Source organism: Trachinotus anak, unplaced genomic scaffold, assembly GCF_046630095.1.
Source record: "Trachinotus anak isolate AG129_WGS33_773 ecotype Australia unplaced genomic scaffold, CSIRO_AGI_Tana_v1 ptg000001l, whole genome shotgun sequence".
In the NCBI taxonomy this organism is placed as follows: domain Eukaryota; kingdom Metazoa; phylum Chordata; class Actinopteri; order Carangiformes; family Carangidae; genus Trachinotus; species Trachinotus anak.
Window position 1 is genome coordinate 16,302,919 of NW_027273852.1, and position 26,154 is coordinate 16,329,072.

General features: G+C 39.6%; 1 protein-coding gene across 2 annotated transcripts; it reads right to left on the bottom strand.

The window, feature by feature from the left end:
* Positions 1 to 885: 885 nt before the first annotated feature.
* On the bottom strand, positions 886 to 22,512 carry wdfy2 (WD repeat and FYVE domain containing 2). Of its 2 annotated transcripts, XR_011691388.1 has the most exons (13): positions 22,185 to 22,512; positions 20,069 to 20,136; positions 17,495 to 17,568; positions 15,614 to 15,668; positions 13,657 to 13,807; positions 12,125 to 12,237; positions 10,725 to 10,851; positions 9,695 to 9,800; positions 8,051 to 8,152; positions 6,922 to 7,052; positions 6,705 to 6,813; positions 2,987 to 4,953; positions 886 to 2,954 (listed from the first exon to the last, which is right to left on the bottom strand). XR_011691388.1 is itself a non-coding variant. In XM_071480594.1 (12 exons), the coding sequence occupies exons 1-12, from the start codon at positions 22,319 to 22,321 to the stop codon at positions 4,924 to 4,926; spliced, it is 1,203 nt and encodes a 400-aa protein (XP_071336695.1). In that variant the 5' UTR covers positions 22,322 to 22,512; the 3' UTR covers positions 886 to 4,923. The 2 variants fall into 2 exon arrangements, 1 of the variants encoding a protein (XP_071336695.1); XM_071480594.1 differs by having other exon boundaries at positions 886 to 4,953.
* Between the last annotated feature and the right edge of the window lie 3,642 nt (positions 22,513 to 26,154).

Consider the following 26,154-nt stretch of genomic DNA (forward strand, 5'->3'; position numbering starts at 1 on the left):
CAAACGAATACCTTTAGGATTTTGGACCAAACAAATTTGAGAAGATGATTGTTGTACATGAGATGAACATGTGTCAATAATTTTGACAGTTGATTGAGAGATCTTAATTCATTGATGTATTAATTGCTAAAATAATTATTAGTTGTTGGCTGTTAAATCAAAAGACAAAGTGTGCTTTGTTTGGGAACTAAAGTGTATTTGGATATTGGTTTATAACAGTTTGTCTGAATTCAAAAATGTTTACTGACTGTAAATGGAGACTGCACTCACAAGAGGAAGATGTAAATGGGTTAAATTTCCCTACTTTCATAGTCACTAGCTTTGAGACAAAGTATGTTTTCAAACTGTGAACGTACAGTGATAAGAGCCACAAGCATATCAGTAAATAAAGAAAAAGTAGATACGTTTACACCACCAGTATTAACTGCAAAACCACTGTCTGTGAAAGCCAAGAGCCTGAAGGAGTTGCCCAACATGCAGCAGCAGCAATAAACAGTCGGCGGAAACTGCAGAGGAAATTGTGTACATGTTAAAAGGAGAAAAGAGAAAGTGTCCCAGAACAATAGTTTGGTACCTGCTCGACCAGCAGCAACACTGTGATCCAACAAACACCACATTTACTCAAATCTGGTCAAGTAGGTGAATACCTGCTCTTTTAATATATTATTTATACACACATGGTTACATTAACGGTCACAACTGGCCTCAGATAAGTTCATGTTCACTGCAACAAAAGTTTAGATACTGTTTATCTAATAATTTTGTATCTCCTGTGCAGTCTGGGGTTTTCATTTAAAGGACTACACCAGCGATTTTGTACATTTTGCCCACGTATCCATGTATCTCTTTTGTAAAAACAAGCTATTGTGATTTAGTTTTGAGGTGTTTTTTTTGTTTTTGTTTTTTTTTACTACCCCTTGAGGCAGCCAGTTTTACATGAATCATGAATTCCAGTAGAGACTGACAGCTGGAAACCAACAGCTTCTAGGAAACGTTGGAAAAATGCATCCTAGAAACTGAAATCATTACACCATGCATTAGGAACTGATCAGCGAGAAAGTTAGATATGCACAATTTGTAGTAAAGTAGCTGAGACCTTAGAAAAACACTGGTATGGTCCTTCAAAGTATCAGTACACAAGTTAACAGCTGCTGTAAATGTACCTTTATGAGTAGCTATGAAGTGCAGTCTAACTCAAAAACAGTCCAGTCCACAGTCAAAAACAGTCCAGCCTAAGCCCAATTTTTCATTTCTGTACTGTTGGAGAAAATATTGAAGGTGATCTTATATTAAATCTAATCATCAAACATCTTTGGAAAGTATTCAGTGGGGGTTGAAACAGATTAAATCACCTTAGTTACTATCTGATCATTAAAGCACAAATGTGATCATTGTAAAAAAAAAAAAGTCATGTTTCCTCTTCACAGCAGCGGTTTGTGGCATATTCTTGCTTCTTGATTCCAGTGCATTGACATGAAAGTCAGTTTACAGTATTGTGACAAAAAAAAAAAGTTACAATGAGAACAAAATCAAAGCAAACGATGTTCATGAGATTCTTCTCAGTCCTGGTACATGTACAGTATTTATGTGCTGCCTCTGATTAGTTTGATGATATGTGTGTTTCCATGTCAGAAATATTTAGACCACACTTGGAATAATAAATAATCTCAAAGCAGCGCCACTGATGGCAGGACAGTCAAAGATCAGCAAGCAGGTTGACTGGTAATTTACAGATGACAAAACCTGACAGGCGTACTCTTCAGTTTACACTGTGTGTATTTACATTAATATGACAACAGACTGCAACCCTATTAGTGTCCATTATAACAACCTACCCTCTGATCTCCCGCTTAAATTGTCTATAAATTGAGAACAGTATTACAGATATGTTGTACATCTGCCTGTTCTAACATGATCTCAGAGCTTTATGAAAATTTCAAAAAAATTCAAACCAAAGATGCCATGATTCGTACAGCTACAACAAATCTCAATTCAGCAAATTTAAGTCTCACATGCTGTATACCGCCTTGTGGTTGCCTCCACCACTCACATTACATTTTTCATTATATTTCAGATTACTGTTTATCCAGAGGCATTTCAAATATTGACCATTTGTGTGAAATTTTGTTGTAATTGCTGTGTGAAGTCTTGTGTAAAGTGTTTTGTGAGGTCACACTGACTTTGACCACCAAAATCTAATCAGTTGAGTCCAAGTGAATACTTGTATGAAGTTTGAAGAAATTCTCTCAAGGTGTTCCGGAGATATTATGTTCACATGGCCAAAACTGTATTTTGTGAGGTCACCGGGACCTTAACCTTTGACCACCAAAATCTAATCAGTTAACTCTTGAGTCGAGGTGAACGTTTGTGCCAAATTTGAAGAAGTTCCATTGAGGCATTACTGAGATACCACAAGAATGGGACGTACAACACACCTCCAGCTCTGGCTCTTGCCGGCCCGTAGGCGTAAAAATGAAGTTATGTGTGTTTGGTTGCAGAGCATGAGTTTTTACTCATGAACCAACTTTTAGGAGTTAAGGTTTCTTTGAAATCCAGTTTATCTGTAACTCTCCGTGGAGAGGTCATTTGTTCGAGTGGCCACTCATTCACTTAAACTTAACCCTGACCCACTGTAGAAATAAAAATACAGTGGCTGATGTGAGGTTCAGCAGCCTAAAGAGAGACTCAAGTCAAGGGCTTATTTGTTCATTCAGGGAGCTCTGTCAAATATTGAAAATACTGTTTCACCCACAAAGACGTGACTGACATGGGATTAGGTGTATTCAGAAAGCTTAGGATTTCTTTAACTCCTGAACATGAGAACACAGACACACAGTGTGAGTAATGTGAAGCACCTGCAGAGCCGCTGCTCCAGCAGTTTCACACATGCAGATTCAGTCCAAACTGTGCCAGCTACCAGCAAGTAAGACTATAGATATGCTCATTAGCACCATCTGCAAGCAAGGAATGGTGATCATAGTGTCACCTGCAGGCAATGAGTTACAACTGCAGTGTCGCTCCACGTCCTCTATCCTACATCACTGCTCTGCTAGTAACTTTGCAGATGACAAGAGGGGGGTCCTAACCAAATGGGAAAGTGGTCTGGTCTGAGTTTTTATATATATATATATATATATATATATATACATATATACACACACACACACACACACACACACAGGTGTGTCATATATGTACAGGTGTGTAGTTCAGAACAAAATGAAGACTGAGTTTAAAGATGGGTGTGATCCAACCCATGAGTACCGAGTACCCCTGTAATAATAACTACTGACTACTCATAGGTCTGAACATCAATATGATGACTGGCGGTGCAGTTGGTGGTTTAGTGCCTGAAAGGGTTTGATGTTATAGACGGTTTATAGTTGATCAGACAGGGAAATTTTTCTTGATTCATTCAACTTCACATCTCCGAGTGATAGTACGGGTTATTTGATATGGGGTTGTGTGAGGTAGTCACGCATTGTCAATGTGTTACCTGCAGTAGATTCAGATCAGTGCGCTGCCAGTTTAGAGAAGCAGCAGAGCACTGGCAGAGAAGCTGAGTGATGAGCTGTCATGGAAGGGGTCAGCAGAAAAAACATGTTTTAGACGCCCCCAGAAACAACCCAGTGTCCGTTGAAATGTATGCTTCATTCAGAATATTTATTTATCTTTCTGTCAAAACAGCACTACATTGTTGTCAACCCCTTACCTACCATATTCCTACGCACAAGCACACCTAAGGTGTGCACTGAGGTTAGCTGAGTGAATCAGAAAGACCTAAACTTCACTTTGTTTTGACAAGAAGATAAAGTGCTGAAAATATTCTACATGAAGCGGATATTGGATTTGATTTGGTGGAAGTCTTTTAAAAGTGTATAAAACATGTTTTTTCTGCTGACCCCATGCACAGCAGCTCATCACTCAGCTTCTGTGCTGGTGCTTCTCTGAACGGGCAGTGCACTGATCTGAATCTACAGCAGGTAACACACTGTCTATGCATGACTACCTCACACAACCCCATATTAAAACCCCACACTATCCCTTTAACATTTGGTGTTTTAGATCTTTTTAAGTTTGAGCATTTAATATCCACTGGAGATCGATGTGACATTTTGATGTTAGATTTTGCCTGTTATTAAGTCAACAGGTGGAGAAAAAGTCAAATGTAAAACCTAAAAAAACAAATACATGCTAAGAAAAGTGAAGGTAAACCTTCTAGCAGCCATGACTTTGCCTGCAGAGGACACATCAACATGTCCACATCTTCAAGTCTTAACTACTGTTGCTGTCACTTTGCTTTCCTGTAGGTGGTGCAGGTTGGCAAGTGTACATCTGTTTGACAATGATTAAACAGCTCCCTCTTGTGGAGAATCGTCAGCCTGATAAACATGAGTTGAAATCTGTGAGTAGCTTAAATTCCAGTTTCATGAGGTGGTTCACATCTAAAAAACTGTCAAGTTTGGTTTGAGGGCGCTCACAGACCACAGTGAAGACTCTTCTGAGTTGACTGTTTTGTGAGTTTCCAGTATAAAATGTGGCAAGGAATGCATGGAAATTAAGTAAATAAGGTGTGTCAATTGCTTACACAGTCAAATGCCTCATCCCATCCCACACAATCACATACAGTACAAACACACACACACACACATACACACAGAGAGATACCCACCCACCAGCACTCTCACAAACACCCACAACCTTGTGTCAACCGAGGCCTGTCCTGTTCCCAGGCTTCACTGGCCTGCAGTGTCCTCACTGTGAACGTGCAACAGCCACTGCCTGTTGTTGAATAACTGTTAAATATTATCCAGATGACATCGATATTGTTGGAAATGCTTCTCTCCAAGTGCAGCTGCTGCTGTTTAAGCCTCACAGTTTGGTGAACAGAGGTCCTTGCTGACTGCCGGTCGTCCACAGACCTCAGGACACCACAGGAGTCATATCCCATAGCTGCAGATAAACATAAGGCATGATCAGTTTGTTGTTCAAACAGAGACGACGCTCGTGAGCTGGCTGTTAAAGAGACATTTCTACACTGTCTAAAGTTCAGACAGATGAGAAATTAAACCTTCATGATATACGTGTGAAAATTAGACATACATTTCAAATGTAGTGTGGAAGATGTATGTGATCAGACTCAAAGTGACTTTAACTTTAACCATTTTCATTTTTAAAAATTGATAATCATCTATTGTTTTTATGCTTTGCAAAACAACATTAAACAACAGTTATAAGGCAGGGACACATTACTAAATACATTATATTAGAAAACAATCAACCTGGAGGACTATATGATATATAATATGCAGTGAACAGTTGGTATTCATTCATACAGGCTGTCTTTAATTATTAATAAATTATTATTTTGAAACATTTTAGGAACAGAAAATATTAGAGCTTGTTATGTGCTCCCCCATCTGTTCTTCTCCCTCTCCTCAGTGCTCCTGATCTGCACTAAGTGCTGGCTCTTCTACTTCAGACAGACTGGAGAAGAGGGAGCGCTCTCTGTCACACACTGAAGCAGCTCTTCTGCTGGCTTGAGGATGGAGGTCTGGTGGTCTTGCTTTCAGCTTTTGTTTGTTAGTTTACTTAGTATTTTATTTTGGGATAGTTTAGGGGGGAATGCTCTAGGTCCTACGGGCCATTGCGACTTCTTCCATTCTTTTGTTCTTTATAGCCAGCATCCAGACTTATTTTGGTTTTGGTTAAATTCAGTTTTTGTTCGCAAATAAAATAATCATTTGTTAATTGAACTTCGGGTATGGCATCCTACTTATGTGTTGCTGCACATGGCAGATGTCTTGGTGTGGCCATAACAGAGCTGCATTAGCAATTTATGAGATAAAATTTTAACAAGATGTTGTTGCTGACATATTAGCAAACGACTACCTATTTACACAGCAACCAGACACAAAGAAACATTATCATCCCACTGGAATTGTGTTTTTGTCCACAGAGTCTAACCAACGCCAATTTTCATCCATGAAAAGGTTTTTTGCAAAGTCATCCTGTAAAGTCCTTTAGATCATAACAACAGATGTAATTTTTTACAAGTCTTTTATCAAAGCTATGACCTAGCTGCACTAAGCTGTAATGATCAGTCATTGTGTCTCAAGCCGAGCCTCCTGAAATTAGCAAATCTAAAACTTACTAGTCAGGCAGAGGAGGGTTGATATATTGGAATGTAGCCTAAATTATTTTGTTGAAAATGGTACAAAAAAATAGTCAAAATTATCTCAATCCGCCTGAAACATTTTTTTTACCTGCCTAGTTACATAAAAGGTTACCCAACAGAGCAGAAAACTGGCTGTTCTAACAACACTGACTACACACAGTGACTCATAGTGATTTACCGTTAGCTTTCCACCAAATTTCAGTCAAATTTATGAAGTTTTTGAGATATCATGCTTAAGGTTCAGGGGCCCAAAAGAGCCGGTAGTATTCTACCTGACCTGACAGGTATTTAAACACAACAGGATACACACACAAAGCACATTTGAGTTGGAACAGGGGGGTCAGCCTTACTCATGCTAAGTAAGTGACAAAAAAACAACAATTTAAGTGAACAAAAAAATCTATCCTCCTGGGTAACAGGGTAAGTTAAAAACTCAGGAGTGAACCCACTTAGTGTTACTGTGTGTGCTTGCTTCTCTTATCTGAGACTCAGGAATACAACAGATACTGTTTGTTCCCATCCAGACCTTGATAACCTTGTCGGTGCCAGAGGTGAGCAGATTTCCAGTGGTGGGCTCGTAGTGCATGTAAACAATGCTGTGCTTGCTGTCGTGGAAGGTGGCTGTGGGCGCTCGACTGGAAGACACAAAGGGTAACGCCGGTTACTTCACTGTGTGAGCGCTGAGGAAGCTGGCAGCACAAAGGCTCAGTACATGACGGCAACAGAGGCTGATTGTTACTCACTCCTCGTCAGTGATGGACTCGTGGCAGCTGTCACACACACGCACCTCGAACTCGAAGCCCATGAGGGGGATGGTGGAGCGTTTGGACGAACATTTGCCACACACTGCTTGGCCACACTTCCTACAGTGGTGCTGAGGAACATAAGAGGACTTAAACATGTTAGCTTTAATTAGCAACACTATCATTTCTTACCAGCGGCAGGAGAGTTAAAGCTTAAGGAGAAGCTGAACAACCAGAGGTGGGGAGTGGGGGGTCCCCTTGTTTTGAAAGTCAGCTGTGGAGTCTCCGAGTCAGGTTCAAGTCCATGTATGTGATTTGTTGCTGTCAGACTGATCCACTGTCAGAAAGATGTAGGGTCATTTCACTGCTCTACTTTTTAGAGCGTAGGTTCTAATCTTTGGACAGGGCAACAAGTCATTTCAAGTCCAAGTCAAGTCAAGTCTAAAGTTATCAGATTGACAGAGTCTGACAGAGGTCCAGGTCATGTGACTAGAGAGGCCACACCTGTGCCACATAACACCCCACTTCTAATATTGCTTTTTATTATATAATATTGCTGTTTTTATAATCATGTTTGCTTCAGTCTGTTTCCATATAGAAACAAAACCTCCTCCATTTTCACAGAATGACTGTAGAAGCTCTACATGATCAGCTGTTTACTGCTTCCAGTGCTACTCTGTTTGTCCTGAATAGAACTGGGACCTTTTCTTGCGCAATGACAAACTTTTTGTTTGTGAAACAGAAACATGGAAGTCATCTCCAGAAACACAAACAATTACACACAGTTATGTTTGGTTCTTGCTGCAAAATGTTCCTGAAAATTGCTGTGCAGTCAAAGAATTATATCCATGAGCTGTGGATACCACACACACACACACACACACACATGAAATGAGTGACAGCAACATCAAGCTCTTCCTGCGAATGAGGCAATAAAACAGCCACAGGATGTTTGTTAGTCATTAGTGTGGCAGAATTGAAGAGTTGTGTATGTTTGTTTGGAATGAATTCAGAGTGTGGTGGAGCTATGGATCAGTGGATCTGCTTCAGCCTGATGCTGTTTAAGTAAGAATTTTTAATATGGATGTGAAATGAATAAAAGAAGATGAGCAGTAGGTGTGTGTAATACCTGTCGGAGGCCGATCTTCTTACTGTCCCACATCTGTTTGAAATTCCAGAAGAAAGGCTGCTCACACTTCTGACAGGAGTCACTGTCCAGCCACTCTGGGGTCTGTGCAAACGCAAATTTATAAATTATATATGTTTCCTGTTTTTACATTTTCCCAATTATTTAATAGCAATTATAGAGAAAAACTACACAATTTAAATCTGCCAAAATGTTTAGACCTGGACATGTGTGCAGCAATTTTTATAGAAATTACAACAGATGTCAAGCTTTTAATTAGCTTCATAACTTTTATGGAAAAACAGTGATTGAAGGAGTACGTTCCCCTTTTTGGGAAATATGGCTTCTTATTATTAGAATAAAAAAGGGAGGGTGTGGCTCTTTTTCTTGACAAAAAATAGTTTATTCATCTGCCCTGGACTCCCCAGAGTCTCGTGCTTGTACAGAAACAAAACCAAAACTGTACTATAGCAGAACAGCCCCAAACCTGGCAACCTCAATGTTTGCAGACAAATCATTTCACTCTGACAGAGAAAACAGACCAGCATATTTCCCACGTTTTCATTTCAAACGGATCATTTTCACCAGGCTGTAGCATAGGTATGAACATTTCTGTTAGTGGGAGGAGTAGATATAGCATGGGTTTACAAATATATCCCTTTTAATGATGAAATTGTTATTATTTACTAAATTACAATTTTGAATCTTTCTGCATTGCTACTTACAACACAGCACACACTGAGCATGACAGGCAGATGAAATGGTCGAGGTGCAGTAGCTGTGACATGCTGAGCAAGAAAACAACTGCGATAAAAATACTGTTTTTCTAGAGAGTAACAAATGTGGATGCTGGGAAACAGGACACCAGGTATCCTGGCGAGTTAATATCAAGACGATGCTGCTGTGTGTTGCCCTTTACTTGGTTGTTGTAGTGCCGCCATTAGAATAATCTTACTCATACTTGAGCAAACAATCAAAGGATCCAACCACCCGCTAACCCAAATCCCCACGAGGAATTAAATGACTCTGAATCAGATCCCACAGCTTTATGGGATTTGCCAGTTAACAACCGTCCCTGAGTGAGCAGCTACACAGGACAGAGTTTAGTTTAACAACTAGGAGTGATCGTTTGGGGAACAACAGCAAGGCACTGATTTTATTTTAAAACTCGCCTCCAGGGATGTCAGCCTAAACCAAACCAACGAGTCAGAAAATAAAACTGAGATGAGAATTTTGGGCCAAATAACAGAGACTGAGGCACAACAGACCGACACAGGGACACACTGAAAGTGACTCTGGGTAAATAAAGAAGCAATCAAGTCCTAACTAACTGTGTGGAGACTGGCAGAGCACAGAGGGAGAGGAGACGATACCAGGCTGAAATAAGACTGCATGAGTGTGTTTGTAAGAGAGAATATCAAAGAGCATCATGCTGATCTGGGCTAATCTGGTGATTGTTCAAAGTTTTCTGGAGAGAATATCAGCAGGTTACCCTCCACAAAGATCTGTATCACAGTGAAAATACACAACACGCAGGACACATCTCTGTATTTTTTCCATATTTTCTTCTCAGTGTGTCACAGCTCAGATGTTGAGTATAAATGAGTGTTTGTATTTGTGTGTTGGGTTGGCATTACACTCTTTCACCTCTTGTCGTGTAACATCCATGTTCCAGATGACGATGCCTCCGTCTGAGCTGCAGGAGATGAGCTGACGAGTGTGTGAGGCGTAGCACAAGCCCTGAACCTTGTCACTGTAGGGAGCACATGCACATGCGCAAGCGCAAGCGCACACACACACACACACACACACACACACACACACACACACACACACACACACACACACACACACACACACACACACACACACACACATAAATCTGGCATCAAAATTATATGTCGATCTCATGTCTGAATGAACACCCATTTCAATGCATGAATCTGAATTGAATTGAAGCTGCAATCTAACTTAGTTATTTTCATTATTAATTCATCTACAGAATATTTTCTGAATCAATCAATGAATCACTTGATCTATTAAATGTCAGAAACCAGTGAAAAATGATCATCATAAGTTACTAAAGATATCAGTATAGCTGCCAATTACTTTTCAGTTGATCAATTGATTGACTAATCATGTCAGCTAATGGACTTATCGTGTCAGCTCGAAATTGAATGTCAGTTTAGCGTAAAGGTTAAATATAGACACTGAGATAATAAAGATAATATAGATAACAAAGGGAGATAATAAATGCATTTTGTTTGTCTTCAAAAGATCAAGTCCTCGATTTTCATTAATACCACCTGCATGACTGAAATCATGAAAATCCAACATACAGGAAGTGAACCAGCTTAACAGTCCATCACACTCACAATGATCAGTAATTAAGACTTCAGAACAGAAAACTCTGTTCTTCTATTGTTTGTGTCTTTCTGTAATGGACCTTTCATGAGTGCAATGAAAAAAACAAAACATTAATTAACCGCTCACAACAATAAAACATTTAAATAGTATACCGTAATGGAACAGTATAAATAGCTCAGTAATGAAAACAAAAAGAGAACAGCTATCTATCAGCACAAAACAGAGAAGCACAGAATTATATAATTACATCAGTGATGTTCAGTCAGATGAATAATTGCTATTGTAAGAGCAATATTCAAGAGTTCCTTACTTGTGTCCTTGCAGTTCGATGGCGGTGCCTTTGCGCCCTCCGATGTCCCACATGATGATGGAGTGGTCTGAGCTGCCAGAGAACAGCACCCTCTGGACCGGGTCCCAACACAACGCCGTCACATTACCTGGGCCACACACACACACACACACACACACACACACACACACACACACACACACACACACACACACACACACACACAGGAGAAAAGTGAGTGAAACACATAAGTACAAAGTTACACCCCCCCACACGAAGGTGATTCTGTTATTATACATGTGGAAATCTGTTTACATGTCACATCTTTACGCTGCTTTTCTGATATATTAATGACAGCAAGTGAATGAACTGAATGTTACAAAAGTCCTTTCACTACATTTGAGATCGAGCGACCCTGAACTCAGCTAAGTCTCTTTATCCTTTAGCTCCAACCATCAGGCTTGTATCTAAAGACTTTAATTCCTATTCAGTGCCCTGTGAAAGTCATTTTTCACTGCCTCCTTTGTTGAAGTAGATTCCAGTGACAGCCACAGAAGATCTTCTTCAACATAAAGACCATTAAGGACTTAGAGCTTTTAAAAAACACTTCTTAACTGGCTCAATAACTCTGCAACCTGCCTGAGGATAATGAAAGGTTGACAGAAGTGAACTAGCATCAACTACTATGAATTTAATAAAGCTACTGAGGTTCTTCTTCCTAAGACAACTACTTCTACTGAGAAAATCATTTAGGCAGAAAGATTGAATTCTCTCCCAACAATGCCTTTTCCCAGCTGATATATTTCTGTAAAAAGCTGTAATTGTTCCACTGGTGAGGTTATTTTTTTATATTCTTTTCTTATTTTTTAAAGCCACTTCTGACATGGTTTAATAAGAGAGTTTTATGGGTAGAGCATAATTACCAAAAATATTAAAAAATGTAAATTTCTATGTTTTGCATTCAGTTACAACTACTCTGTAATATTGGCAACCCAGATGGAAAAGACGCTTGATGATTTTCATAAACTAATATTTGTACGAGTTGTGAGTGTATGAAAGCAGAGCAGGAAGCAGGAATTATCTGAAATGTAGCTGCAAGGCAATTTAGGTGACCAATATTTGTACAGACAAAATCTGAACAAATATTGTACAAAAAATAAAATGGATGCCAGTTTTATTCAACAGAGCTGCAGCCTGTGTAGTTTGACTGCAAGAATTCATATCTTCAGTGTGTGTACTAGGGCTGCAACTAATATATATTTTCATTATGGATCAATCTGCTGAATATTTAATTGATTAATAATTTGAGTGTTTAGTCTAAAAAATGTTCTAAAAAAACTCATATTATTGATATTCAGTTATAATGATATAAACTGATTGCTATGGCTGACTATTAATGGATGACTGTGTGTGTAGTGTACCAGTGTGTCCCTTGAAGGTGGTGACCAGGCTGCAGTTGTCCTGCTCCAGCTTCAGGATGGTCACCTGACCAGACTGGTCCCCGACAAATGCATGTCTGGTCTCCACATCGAACCTGGGTTGACATTAAGGTCAAACAAGAAGAATCCGTGTCCTGCTGAAAAAGTATCGATGTATTATTTCTGATTTGGATCTATTTTAAAGAAACAAGCAAACTCCCTCTGCAATTTCAACTGAAGACTATGAAATGTAAGATTTGAGTCAAAGCCATTTGTAGCTCCAGTGAAGCAGCAGTGTGTCAGTGGATGACTCTTCGCCCTCTCACTGGACATTCAGTCAGAGTCCTTTTCTGACCTGGTTAAGTCACTACAAACCAAAATCACGACAACGCTGTCCACATTGTGAAGAGCAAAATAATGACTGCACAAGACATAACCTAATTATTCTAACCAATCTAAAAACACAGCCTTAAAAAAACAATATAGATTTAATTACTGGAAAATTAGCTTTTGAATTTTGATTCTCTATGAAAACCTGAATACTGAAATATATACAATGTGTGTCCCCCATAAGCTTAGATTTGGTGGACTGAACCCTTATCGACCATTAACAATAAATTGGAATAGAGTAACAAAGTGGAAGAAGTTGAACATTGTTCCACTGATATAATATCATCAAGAACAACATGTTTCCTTTCACCCCTGCATGGATTATTGTTGTGCAAAGACGAAATGTAAAACTTGACCTTTGCCCAGGTGGCCCGAATTTCTACATAGAAAAGACAGAAGGCTCTGCCACTACAGTGACAGTGATCCTAAAAGCACTTTGGTTTTGAAAGACTATTTTATACTTCACAGCTCATATACTTTGTTATCTGAATAACCATCTGAGCGTGTTTAGTTTCCATTTCACTCAACCTTACTTCTGCAATTTTTCCACTGACAACAGCACTCTTATTGGGTTCGGGTCCAATGTGGCTGCTCATTAAACAAAATCATTATCACATGTTAAATAGCTGCAAACAAAACTAATAACTGCTCCGTATCTCTCACTGAATCTCTTGCCATGTAAGCCAGGCAGGTTAGCATGTTGAGGCTAGCAGGATACCAGCAGACTGATGACCTAATGTCAGGCTCATTGGTATGGATCAGTGTTGCTGCTGAGCACTCACAGCCTTTCATCTGGCCATTACAGAAACCTACTCAGCCCGTTTCCTTGACAACAGCATGACTGATGCCTATTGTTAGCCCTTCCGAGCAATACAAACTAACTGGAAGCTAATCCCAATTGCCCTGTTTTATGTTGCTGTGGCCTTAAAATAGGCTGTGTTGTCAAAATAAAAGGCAGAGATTTCGAGAGTCCGAGGCACCAAAGATGGCTTGTCACATCCCACTTGGTTACATCCACTCCACTCAATTTAGCAGCAAGTTTATCTGTCGGGTTCATCGAGTACCCTTTAAGGGCCAAGCAGCCTGCAAACCAAGACAACAAACAGACCAGGAGTGGAGTGTGGAGTGAGGGCATTAAAGGATACTGTAGTCCTGAAACCCAAGCAGCAGTGCGATACGTCCCCAGCTGCTGCCCGCTCTCTGAGCAGTGCCAGGTGAAGTTTTTGTCCTGGCCGGTGCTCAGAAGCCACTCCATCTCCAACACAAACAGCACCACTGTCACTCTGCCCTGATGGGCTGCACATGCACAAAAACACACACAAACACATCACTTGAGATTAATTTTCACTATCACTTCTATAACAGGAGTGCAGGAGTCTGTGCAGAAATCCTGGGCCGGATGATGGCAACAATTTTGAAATGTATTTTTGTGGCCTGAAATTGCAAAGATTACGCATTCAATTTAACACTCTGTTTTGGAAGCAGACAGACTGTGTTACAGTGGAGAGCGATAGTCCAGCATCACCGCCTTCTCTGAGGAAAGATCTGACACTGGTACAGTGATAGTTTGCTATCTTTATTTCACAGTGCACACAGCCACACATGACAGAAGGATATGTATCTACACATCAGATCAGATGAAAGGTCAACTATGAATATCGCTCTGCATTCAAAGAATCTATTCTTCCTATGTGCATTCACACAGAAAATAAATCATCTGATGTAGCTGAGGTTGTCGAGGAGACGGGTAGAGATCGATCAGTGATGCTCTGGTCCAGTTATTTCTGAGTGAGTTATACTCAAAAGAAAGAAATGAATTATGAACACTGCCAGAGAGCAAACAATCCTCTGGCTGCAGTTTTCAAAGCCTTAAATACACAGAGCCGAGCAGACTTTATGAGCCATGAGCTGTCCTGAAACTGCATGGGTAATAATACACTGCAGAATAATAAATAATATGGTCTAAGGGATTTCAGAGAATTACTGAAACTGAGAAATAAAGTTGAGGGCTCTTAGAAATAAGATGTGCCTGACTGAAGTCAAAGAACAGGTCAGGCACACATTTTAAAGATACAGTTGATGTTACACATTAAAATACAAAGCAATGGATACCATTACTACATTACAGACATCTGCAGGTAGCAGACAGTTAAATTTTGTCTTTTAAAATTTAGCCTTTTTAAGTCCAACTATGAAGTATATGCGATACAGACAGGAGCAAATCCAGGTTTTATGTTTTTTCAATTTGGGCATAAGACAGATTATTATTTGTTGAAACAGGGTACCTTAACTTTTTTATCATGGCATCTTAAATTATTCTATAAGATAATCACAGTCTCAGGCAAAAAATGTCCCCCATGTAAAATGATTTCATTTTATCAATTAACATAATTTGGGAAATTGAAGTGACAATATTTATAACATTAACTTAAGTTTAATGCATTTTACTCATGAGTTACTCATGTGTGCATATATGCAAGTTAAACTTCACTTAAACTGGTCGAGTTTTAGACACAAAAGACAGAGGCCTCTCCTGCTGCACTGACAGTGAACCCAAGAACAAGACAGGATTTGGTTGAGAAGGATTTCTTTTCCTGTTGAGCAGCATCAGCTCTTCTTTTCCAACCTGTCAAAAGTCAGTCCATCAAATACTTTATATGTCATTATGCTTTCTGAATAAATCTTTCTTAACTAAATCTCAACAGCCTAGCTAGTGTCAAAGCAGTATTGTTCCTTCATATTATTCCTTTTACCTTAGATGTGCTCTATATTTTTCCAGCTCTTTTACCAAAAGGTAAGTTTAAGAACTCCAGGTTTAATGTGGAGGTAAGCATAGGAAGTCTGCCTTTAGCTTTTACATCAAGACGTCTGATTTAGTAATGTGACTACATTAGAAAAAGGAGAAAAATCAAGGACTAATATTTGAAAAAATTACCACTCTTCAGGACTTGAAAGACTAAGTTTCCAAACAAACTAACAATGGTATCTTTTTGGCTCTGTTTCACACATGGCATATTAACTGATTCTCACACTCACACTCACACTCACACACACACACACACACACACACACACACACACACACACACACTTCCTCTCTTACCCTGGTAGGTACGTGCTGGGGTCATCTTGTTGTAGTCTTCTGACAGGATGAACTCCTGAAAGACAGGAAGCGGAGATAAATGTCCACACTGACTGAGGTCAGTGACTCACACTAACCTTCAAAGAAGATTTGTTAAAATTCAAAATTTTATTCTTTAAAGCTCCATCAAGCATTACTTTTTACATGTACACTGTTTACATTACAAACAGTCTAAAAATGTAAATGCAAATGACTGAAGTGGAAAAAAAACAAAAAAAAAAAACAGAACAGCTCTTAGTCTGACTGTGTTATTTCCTCTGAGGCCACAACCCATGATAAAGCACTTGTAGGAAGCTGAAGTTTGTAGGTTGTTCTGAGATGAAAATCTTTAAAAACATTCTGATATCTTACTGTCGGACTGTGTGTTTGGACCAACTTGTTCCAAAACAAATGACTACCAACGTGAAATTATCAAACAACAACTGTACAGTAGTAAATGCTGTCTCTTAGAATAGACTGACCTGTTCAGCACCATGTGGTCTGTCATAGAATAAACTACTTAAAACAAACCAGACCAGACCCAGTCTAAAGTGGCCACTGGAGTCATGGCGGCTGAAATGCTCATTACAACAACAACATTATTTTTGCTGGGTTTAGAGCTTTGAGAGTAAAGAGGGTGGACCTAGAGGAAATGCTCAGTCATTCAATTCAGTGTTCACCCTCTGGGAAGCAAGAATGTTCTTGGAGGTATTTTCATATGTGCAAATTTAACATTTTTGCTTGAAGGAAGCTCTATGGGAAGCATATGACATGTCCAAAATGGAAAGGATTCAGCCTCTGGGGACCATGAATGCGCTGAGTAGACTTTAAGGAAATCTGCCCACTAGATTATGATATATCTTGGATGCAGACAGGAAATGGTGGTGATAAATGATGATCCCTCCTCTGGGGAACTTGAATATTCACAGCAGATTTCATGGCAATCTGGCAGAGAGATTCGTTGTCAAGAACCACAGTGTTGGTCAAGAGGAAATTTTTACTTGTTTTTGCTGGTATGAGAAAGGTCAGGGGCTCACCAAAAGCTTTAGGGATCATCCTCTGGGGAAACATGAATACCTGCAGTAAATGCCACTGCACCTTGGACAAATTGCTAGATGGACAGACGGACCAAATGACGACATCCTCCCACGACTACAGCAGAATGAAACTTTATCAAGGGTGCAGTTTTAAGAGTTTCTTAAAAAACGTCTTCATTTTGGGAATTGATTGGAATTTTTACCAGCTGTGCTGAGGCTCTTGGGATATTGTTCTATTGGTAGATTAGTCCACCACTTTGGTTCAGATTGATTCATCGGTGATCACTTAACTTTAAATCTAGCGCCCTCATGAGACCTTAAGTCTAATTTGTCCAATACCTTGGTTTGTAAAATAACATTTCCATCATCCTCAACTGTATTAGGATTAAAAATTGGATTAAATTCATGTAATATCTCCCTAAAGACTAAGTAAACAACAATTCAGTCCTTTCTAAAAAAGTATCCAGACCACCTCTACAGAGCTTCCAAAGATTCAGACTCTCCAGCAGGTCACAGTGACCTGACAAAACTCTCATTCCAACTGAATAAACACACTCACCAGAAACATTCCTGTTGCACTGAAGAGCAGCCAACATTTTCACCGAAATACACACAGTAAGAGCTGCATCCCATTTTATGTGTCAAAAGGCAGGTAACAATTATCACAAGAGCTTCCTGTCAAAAATACTGACAAAAATACAACCGACTGCGATGACATGTATCCCGAAACAGCAAGAGCAGCAAACAGTTCCTCAGCTGAGTGAGGAAAAGACAAAAAGGCCAGAGGGCTGTGTCCGGAGGGGAGCAGGCTGCTGGTTTCACTTACACAGATGCTTCCAGTGTCCATCCCCACCGACAGCCTCCTGGTTTCTGGGTTAAAGGACATACAGGAGCACGACGCTGGAGACACAAAAACAAAAACAGTGAACACTCTACCTGTATGTACCAGACTAAACTGCTACAAATAAAATTGAATTGAATTGAATTGAATTGAACATGTTTTTGAAAGACAGTAGTCATATGAATTTTGAAACTACCAACAACAAATAATATACAGTTACACCAGATCATTAAAAGTTCACTCTTGACCTTGAGGACAGTTGTTTGACTTGGTTTTTTTTTGATGCGACTCAAAGCTGTAGAAAAGCTGGTGAGAGACTGATTAGATCCTGATGATACTGAAGATTTGAGGCAGATACCAAGAGCAATATTTGAGAGTTAAAAAAAAAACAGATAACGATATATATCTGATAAAATTCATTTTTTATTGCAACCAGAAAAATAAAAAACATGAAATAAACAAATTTTCTTTAGTTTAGTGACCAAGATATCCACTGAGCATTACAAGAACCTGCCAGTGCTCTATTGTGGAAAAACTAAATGATGGAAACAGTACAATCTAATCTGCCTGAGTTTAGTGTAGCCTGTACACTAAAATCAGCTGATAAGATCAGCCAGATTTATCAGTGTAGATCCTAATAGTGCACGTGATCATGAGCTCTGTGAGCTCAATGCGCCTTTCCTGTCTGATACAATCTACTTTACACCAGGAACATTGTTAAATGATGTCCACAAGCTATTTAACTTGTCTGTGGTGTTGCTGTGCAGGAAGGACTCATTTTCAATGTGTTGAATTTCCGTCTCTCTGAAACAGTCTCAACAACACTTACACATTCACAGCCTCACAATGGTCACATACAGGTGCTTTTATTACTCTGTCCACCCTTCAGGGCTAATTACTCAGAACACAAAATAGCACTTTGCTTTGTTTGGCCTCAGGGTAGTTTTACTTTACAATCTCTGTGTTTTCTTTGCTCAGCTGGTTGAATTGAACAATTTCTCATCCATCCATTAGCTATACTGCTTATTCTTGAATAGTCGTGAGGGAGCAGCTGCTAATCCCAGCCGACATTGGGCGAGGGCGGGGTACATCCTGGATAGGACGACAGTCTATCACAGGGCTGACATATAGAGACAAACAACCATTTGTGCTCACATTCACACCTACAGGCAATTTAGAGTCACCAATCAACCTAATGTGCATGTCTTTGGACTGTGGGAGGAAGCCGGAGCACCCAGAGGGAAGCCACGCAGACACGGGGAGAACATGCAAAACTTCACACAGACAGCCAGGAGCCGCGTTCAAACCTCCTGCTGTGAGGTGACAGCGCTAACCACTGCACCACAACTAACTCTCCATAACTCACATTGATACATTGATATATTGATATATATGAATAGCAGCAAAAATGCCAACCGTCAGGAGCCTCAGGTCATAAATATCAGAATCTAGATTTGTCTATGATGAAGCATGTTTGTCTCAAAAACAACAAGCCCACTGTGTCATCATCATACAGAAACAACACAGCAGCAGTGTTTGATCAGTTAACATACAGTAAATACCAATAATGTATAATAAACAGCTTCCACTTGTACAAAAAGTAGCAACAGATTTGGTTTTTTATGAGATTGTATAAATCTCTAAACAATGTCCTTTCAGCTGGAGCCCTGTTTAGCTGATTTAATGTTGTGAAAATACCCTCAAAATGAATGTACTGTAGATAACTTGTAGATAAACTGACATTTATGTTGACCGTTGAACTATTTTGGATAATGTGCTGCAATGTGGTGCAATTTCCTGGATGTGCTGGCTGAGTTTTAAAGGGGAAAAAAAAAGCATAATAAACGTGGGACCAAAGTCCCTGCAATTTGACCTCATGTGAAAATCTTCCAAAAAGCACAAAAACATTAAAAAAAACTAGTGATGACCCTTGTAATGACAAAAATCTCTAAGTGAAGAACTAGGTCAAAATCATTTTCTCCATATTTTGACAAATTCTAGATCAAGATACAAACTGAAAATACATTTTAATTGCTATAACTGTAATTCCTGAAAGTGGTGGTACTGGTTTCTTTTGCCCGCACTTATCTCAGTTCTTCTATCAGTAAACTTTAAAAGACTGCATGCAGCCTCTGCCACTGCTATTGTAAGCTACAGATCTTGCTGATGGTAGCGTAGGATTTCCTTCAGTTGCACAACTGGAGGGAAACAAGGACAAACAGTGTCACAGACGTGCAGCACTGCAGCACTTATCAGAGCCCAGTGAATGATCCTGCAGGGGCTCAGGCACTAAGTCTAATATGAAAACTCCACACTTCCATGTCATTCTGAGAAGTGGATTCATTGTGTGATTCATTATGTTGCTCACGATGAAGAAAGACACTGACAGAGAGGAAACGTGGACACAAACAGGATTGAACAAGAGGCCTGTTCCAAGAAGTACATGTTATCTGGACCACTTCGCTGACGACAGTGACAGACTCAAACATATTCATGGCTTATTTCGATACAGTGTGTCTGCTCTGAGATCACACACAAAGAGTAAGCAAGAATACTTACATGACATTGTGTGGTGGACACTGGGCCAGTACTGACCGCTGTCTCTCTTCAGCCATACTCGAATCGCCCTGTGGAGTGAAACAGTAACGGTTCAGCCTCTGCATTATTGACAGCACTCACTGTATCTGAGGCGTAATGCTAAACTCTTCATGTGTACTATTCTCCAGTCACTCTGGGTTATGGGTAATGAGCAGGCTATAGCTTCTCTTTGAAAGGTTTACTTTAATCAACACCAACTTGGCAAAATGATAAACACATCTGACATCTCTTTCTCTGGGTTCACGTTAGACTCCCACACCAGCTTGGGGTTGTAACAAGGTCCACACTAAAATTAACTGAGGAAAAGTGGAATTCATTTTCACCTCCACAATAATATTAGTGATGTAAATGCTAATGAAATCATAACTACTGGAAGAAAAACAATAAACCTTAACTCCTCAACAATCACAGAGGTCTTATTTACCACCTCTAGAGCAGTTCTATTCCCTGAGATCTGAAATAGACCTTTTTTTGAAAGACAAAGTCACAGCCTATTTGAACTGAGGAACCCTGAGTGGTTAGTTGTTCTCACTGGCCTCCTGAGTGCATTGAAATGCAATTAAAGCATGTAAGGAAGAGATGGGCTGCATGTTGCAAATGTATGCACACATGTTGTGAAGCTTTAACTTTTTGAGAGGCAAATCAGTGACAGCAAAGCTGCACACTTCCACCGTCTGTGTGAAGAATCTACATGCCGATATGTCTGTAAAAATAGGGAAATAGGTACAGGAGGATTTGCATCTGGAGGTTATTGAAATGCAAAGTGATGATATTCTCCAAAGATGCCACCAGCAGCTCCCACCATGAAAAGTTAGATAAAGTCAATATGTCCCCATACAAAAGCTCAGTTTTAGAGCTAAAGTGATTAGTCAATGAACAGAAAATTAATCAGCCACTATTTTAATAAATGATTAATCATTGGAATTAATAGGTTGAATAGGTTAAAAGCTAAAATTTGCTTGTTCCTGCTGTACTGAGGAAAGATTTTCTGTTTTATAAAACTGCAAACCAAATATTTTGATCAGTTTAATCAATAATGAAAATAATGGTTAGATGCAGCCCTATTCAGCTTACTTGTCCCTACAAACATCTGTGAGCCAACATTTGTTCTCACAAGACTGAACAAGAGCAGACTGAGGTCCAGGATGACTGACAGCAACTCCTCAGTCCAATCCCCATCATCACTCATCAATTAATCAAATGGACAGCATAACTCTTTAGCCGGGACTACAGGACTACTTTTTTCTCCATGTGGCCCCGGCATGAAAAGTTTGGTCACCACTGCTTTACAGCCTCCTTTCCCCACATATCCGTGCAGGACTGTGATAGGTAGTGCTGGTGCAGGGCTATGGATCATATACTCTAGCTTGATTACAGAGCATACATATAGTAAACAGTAAACAAATATAAGATACCTGAGGTTAAACAGGCATTACAGGACATACAACCTTTGAACATACAGAGAACAGTTTGACACTCACACACCCCAAGCACTTGCAGATGTCAAGTACCTCTGAGTGACACTCTTGGCAACCAAAGGACACACACACACACACACACACACACACACACACACACACACACACACACACACACACACACACACACACACACACACAGAGCCCCAGGCAGGTGGAAAAGTAGGAGAATGAGAGGAGAAAAAAGGCTTACTGCCTAACTGGTGACACCAAGGTAGAGAAACTCTGAGTCTTAGTGCAATGACATGTCAAACACATTTTTTCTGAATGGGTTCCTTTTCGGTAGCTAGCTTACTCACGTTAGCTACTATTAAAAATAACCACAACCCGCAGTTTGACCTGATAAACTACGTTTTTATTGACGTTAACTTGCTTGGTCAACGTTTGAGAAAATATAAAAAAATTTAATACGGTCGTTAACTAACGTGTGAGGTGCTCGGATGACTGTCAGCTGACACTTTTATAGAAATGTTGGATAACGCTTCTGAGTTAATCCAGACGGGACTTGGCTCCGTCAGTGGCCGCTTGGAGAGCTGGTATCACTGGGGACAGAGGAAGGCAGGTGACGGCTGTAAATTGACAATATATCTGGATGTTACCTGTCCTCAGACACGCTGATAACACCGTCCTCTTTGGGAATGATGACCGCCGTGCTCACAACCTCCTGGAAAGCCTCGATTTTGCTCAGCAGACATGGCTTCCGAGCCTGCGGTTGGGGCTGGATTTCGGCCGCCATGGGTCGGTGGTGCGCAAACCTCCGTGTACGGCTCTGGCTCCGGGAAACATAACCCACCCGGTCCGACGGCGGAGCTTCGGCTAGGACCCGCTAAGCTAAGCTGACGAGCAAGCGGCACACACGGTGTTGTGACGGCTGCCGGAGACGCTGTCAGTCAGCTGACAACGCTGAACACACTCCCACCGACACCGGGCATTTCCTCTCAACAAAATAAGACCTCCGGTTAGACTTCTGCTGCTATTTCTTCAAAATAAAAGCGGCGTCTCTGAAACTCGCCTTTTTAAAACAAACTTTTATTTAGTCAACTTCACAATTTTCGGCATAACGAACGAGGTTTTGGGGTAATCTGTAATGAAGTATATATCAGATAGTAACAATAAAATAAAGTATAACGAAATCAGAATATTAAACTGACATTAACAAAAACAGCAAATTCTGTTACCTCTTTCAAACAATGTGCCTTTAATAAGAGGTTTATAAACTAAAATAAATGGGATTATTAAAGAGGTAGTTTATATGCAGATTAGTACACCACATGACATAAATGATAATATAGCTCCTCTTTCTAACAGGGTATCCTTTATAAAGTGGTGATATAAAGGTCTGTAAGCCGCAATTAATCCCCTCAGACCACTGGGTATTATCTGCAAAGCTACATATATTCTTAAATTCACCTTTTAAAGGTACTTGCATCATGTGCTTTATATCAAAATTTGAAGAAAAATCTCAGCTCTCTATGAGGCACCCGTTAGTCCTAGAAGAAATAACTTGGCCCTAAAGCTGAAAAGTAGAAGTCCAAGTTTTGAAATTCTTCAAATCTCTTGTGAAAACTCACCTTTACTCACGTGGACGAATTGTTTTGGTGCTTGAAATGGGTTTAGGTTCACAAAAGTAATGACATTTATGAATAAAATGTTAAATAAATGTACAACAAACATCTAAAATGAAATTTTGTGACACTGGTTTTTAAGTGGAAGTGTTGTGTGTTACTCTGTTTCAATGAAATGTTCGAGGAAAAAAGATAAATTGGGAGTGCATAATGACTTCAAACCACATATCAAGCTTCACGGGGTGTGTGCAAATGAAATGAGCATTACAAAAGTTGTTTTTTCAAACCAACCATTTACTATATATAAAAAACATTTAAAAAAAAAAACACCATGCCATGATGCAAAACAGTTTCTGTCCAGCTGCAGGCAGAGGGCAACATTACACTCCCTGTATTTCTATGACGTGTCTTCTTGCTGGCCTTGGCCTTTGACATGTTTAACACTTCCTGCGACCTGTGTTGGCTCTTGAGCTGGGCTTGCTGCATGGACATCAATGATAGGCACAGGAAGATGACCTCCAGGTGCCTGGGCAGCAGCTGCACGGAGAGGCCTGCCACAGAGCTCAGGTCCTCCATGAAAGTGCTGTGTCCAGGGTTTTGTTTAATTAGCCAGACAGAGTTCCTTGTGAAGAAGTGTAGCTATTGGTGGTGGCAATGTCCAGATAATTATAAAACAGTTTTCTGTACGAGCTCATTTGTGCTGTGCAGAGTAATACTGAATGAGCTGGTCTGATTGATCAACTGCACCAGTGTCTTCATTGAACTTCATAAGTGGTGTTTGTCCAGGAGCCATCTTGTTGTTTCACTGTTCTCTGCACAGTTTTACCAGAGTGTGCTGTGTGAATCTGATAGAGCCTTTTTCTGATTTTTTTTTTTTTTCTTTTGAGATTACATTTCACATATCACATGACTGTAAATGCATGTGGGATTTAGAGTCCTCCCTGTAAATCTGCAGCAAATCTGTGCTCATGGCTTTTGCCAGAGACAGAGGTGGTGGCTGCCGGAGAAATGCTGCATGTGGTTCCTTGGGCTCTGGCAGCTGTGAGTCCTCTCTGTGAAAAAAATAAAATTCAATACAAGAGACATTCAATACTACTATGTTCATTGAAAGCAAGTTGAAAGTGGAGGAGGTGTGAAGCTCTGACTGTTACTTTTCTGTCATGTCTACCCCGAACAAATCAAAGCAAATCACAGCTGAAAGAGATGTGAGTGAGGGGACACGCTCTCTCCTAATTCATAACTCCACATTTGAACAGAGATCTCCAGTAGTTTTACATTTTACAATAATTTTGCACATACACACACACATAAAACAGTGTGATATTATAGTCCAAACTTACCCAAAGGTGAGCAACTTTTCACAAAGTAAAACATGGACGGTGAATTTTGTAAGTCATCTACTTAAAAAAAAAAAAAAAAATCACGATTACTGTCATATTGCAAAACAAAATTTTTGCAAAATAAATACACTTACCCACCTTCAAATGGGTCCCTGTTATTGTGGTTATTTATTGTTATCCATCGTTGGAAACAAACCATTGAGGCTCTGAAGCTCAGCCATCCACGTCGCTGCTTTGCAAAGCTGCTGCAACAGTCTCCACAGCTGCAAACATGCTTTCCATTCTTCAAACCTCTCCGCTATTGACAGAGCTGCACAGTGTCGACGGTGATGGGCGGGTCCGCGGTGATTTCCTGACCGTCCATTGATTTCTTTAAGAGCAAATGTCGACGGACACATGAACCCACCAATGACGCACGGTGAGAGGCGGGCGACGATGTCAGGCTCTGTTCGTCCTTGTTCCGGCTGTAAGTCACTGGCGATCCCACGAAATGAGTCAGGTTCACATTTGTAAAAAAAAAAAAAAAAAAATGTCAATGGCAAGATATAAATAGAAACATCAAAGAGATACTTCATTTTCAGATTAGTACAAACAACAAAAGATGGTCGTTATCATTCTACTGAGCAGGTTCAAATAAGGATTCTAATAAGACTCTGGTTTATATATATATATATATATATATTTAGTTATTTACATCATCATGAGGATACCGCTTTCTACAGCCTTTATAAAGAGTTTATATTTAATGGCTTTAATGAGAACTTTGATTTATGAGAACTGAAATTGAATTGTGAGGACTGAATGTGGAGGCATGTTATAGAGAGTTGAATTTTCTGTGAGAATCAAATAAGTTTCAGAGCATATGGATTCAATTTCATATTACATGCAGTTGCAGGTACACTATGCAAAATTATGCAATTCAGATCCAGTTTTTTAATGCAATTACTCAAGTTAATACAAATTCAAATTATGTGATTAAAATTCAGATTTTTAATGCAATTATCCAAGTTGAGCAATTCAAATGCAAATATGAATTATTTATATTCTGTTTGTAGTGACACACATTTATGCCCATAGAAATCCTCCTCCTCTTCGACTTGCTGTCTGTTTAGCCAGCTCTTTAAATCAGGAAAACCACTTGCCCTATTGAGAAATGGGCTGCAGGCCATCCGGGTAAAAGTCCATTTATTAACAATGTATTAGCATTTACAGTCACAGACTTGATGGGATGCAGTGCAAAAGATTTGTTAACATTTATAATTGCAGAAAAATCTAAGTGAGAAACATTCCATTTATCAATAAATCTATAAATATTTGTGATTACATTGGTGGTATATTAAAAAGATAGTATCATTACCCTTTATTAAGGACTGTTGACCTGATGACTTATTAAGTTAGATGCAATATATTACTAAGATTTAGAAAATGAAAAACCAATACAGTTTACCCACAGCTTTACTAAATCTAAACCGAAAGCAATGTCATTACCAATCTAAGGTATTCTCTGATCACACTCTATACAAACAATTGTCTGGAATGAAAACAACTCATCGCCATCTGCCCTCTCTACATTTTTACTTCTTCAAGTATTGAATTTTGAGACAGCCAAACTCATGTATTAGTCATAGAGTAAGTCATAGAATGAATATGGCATATGCAGCCTT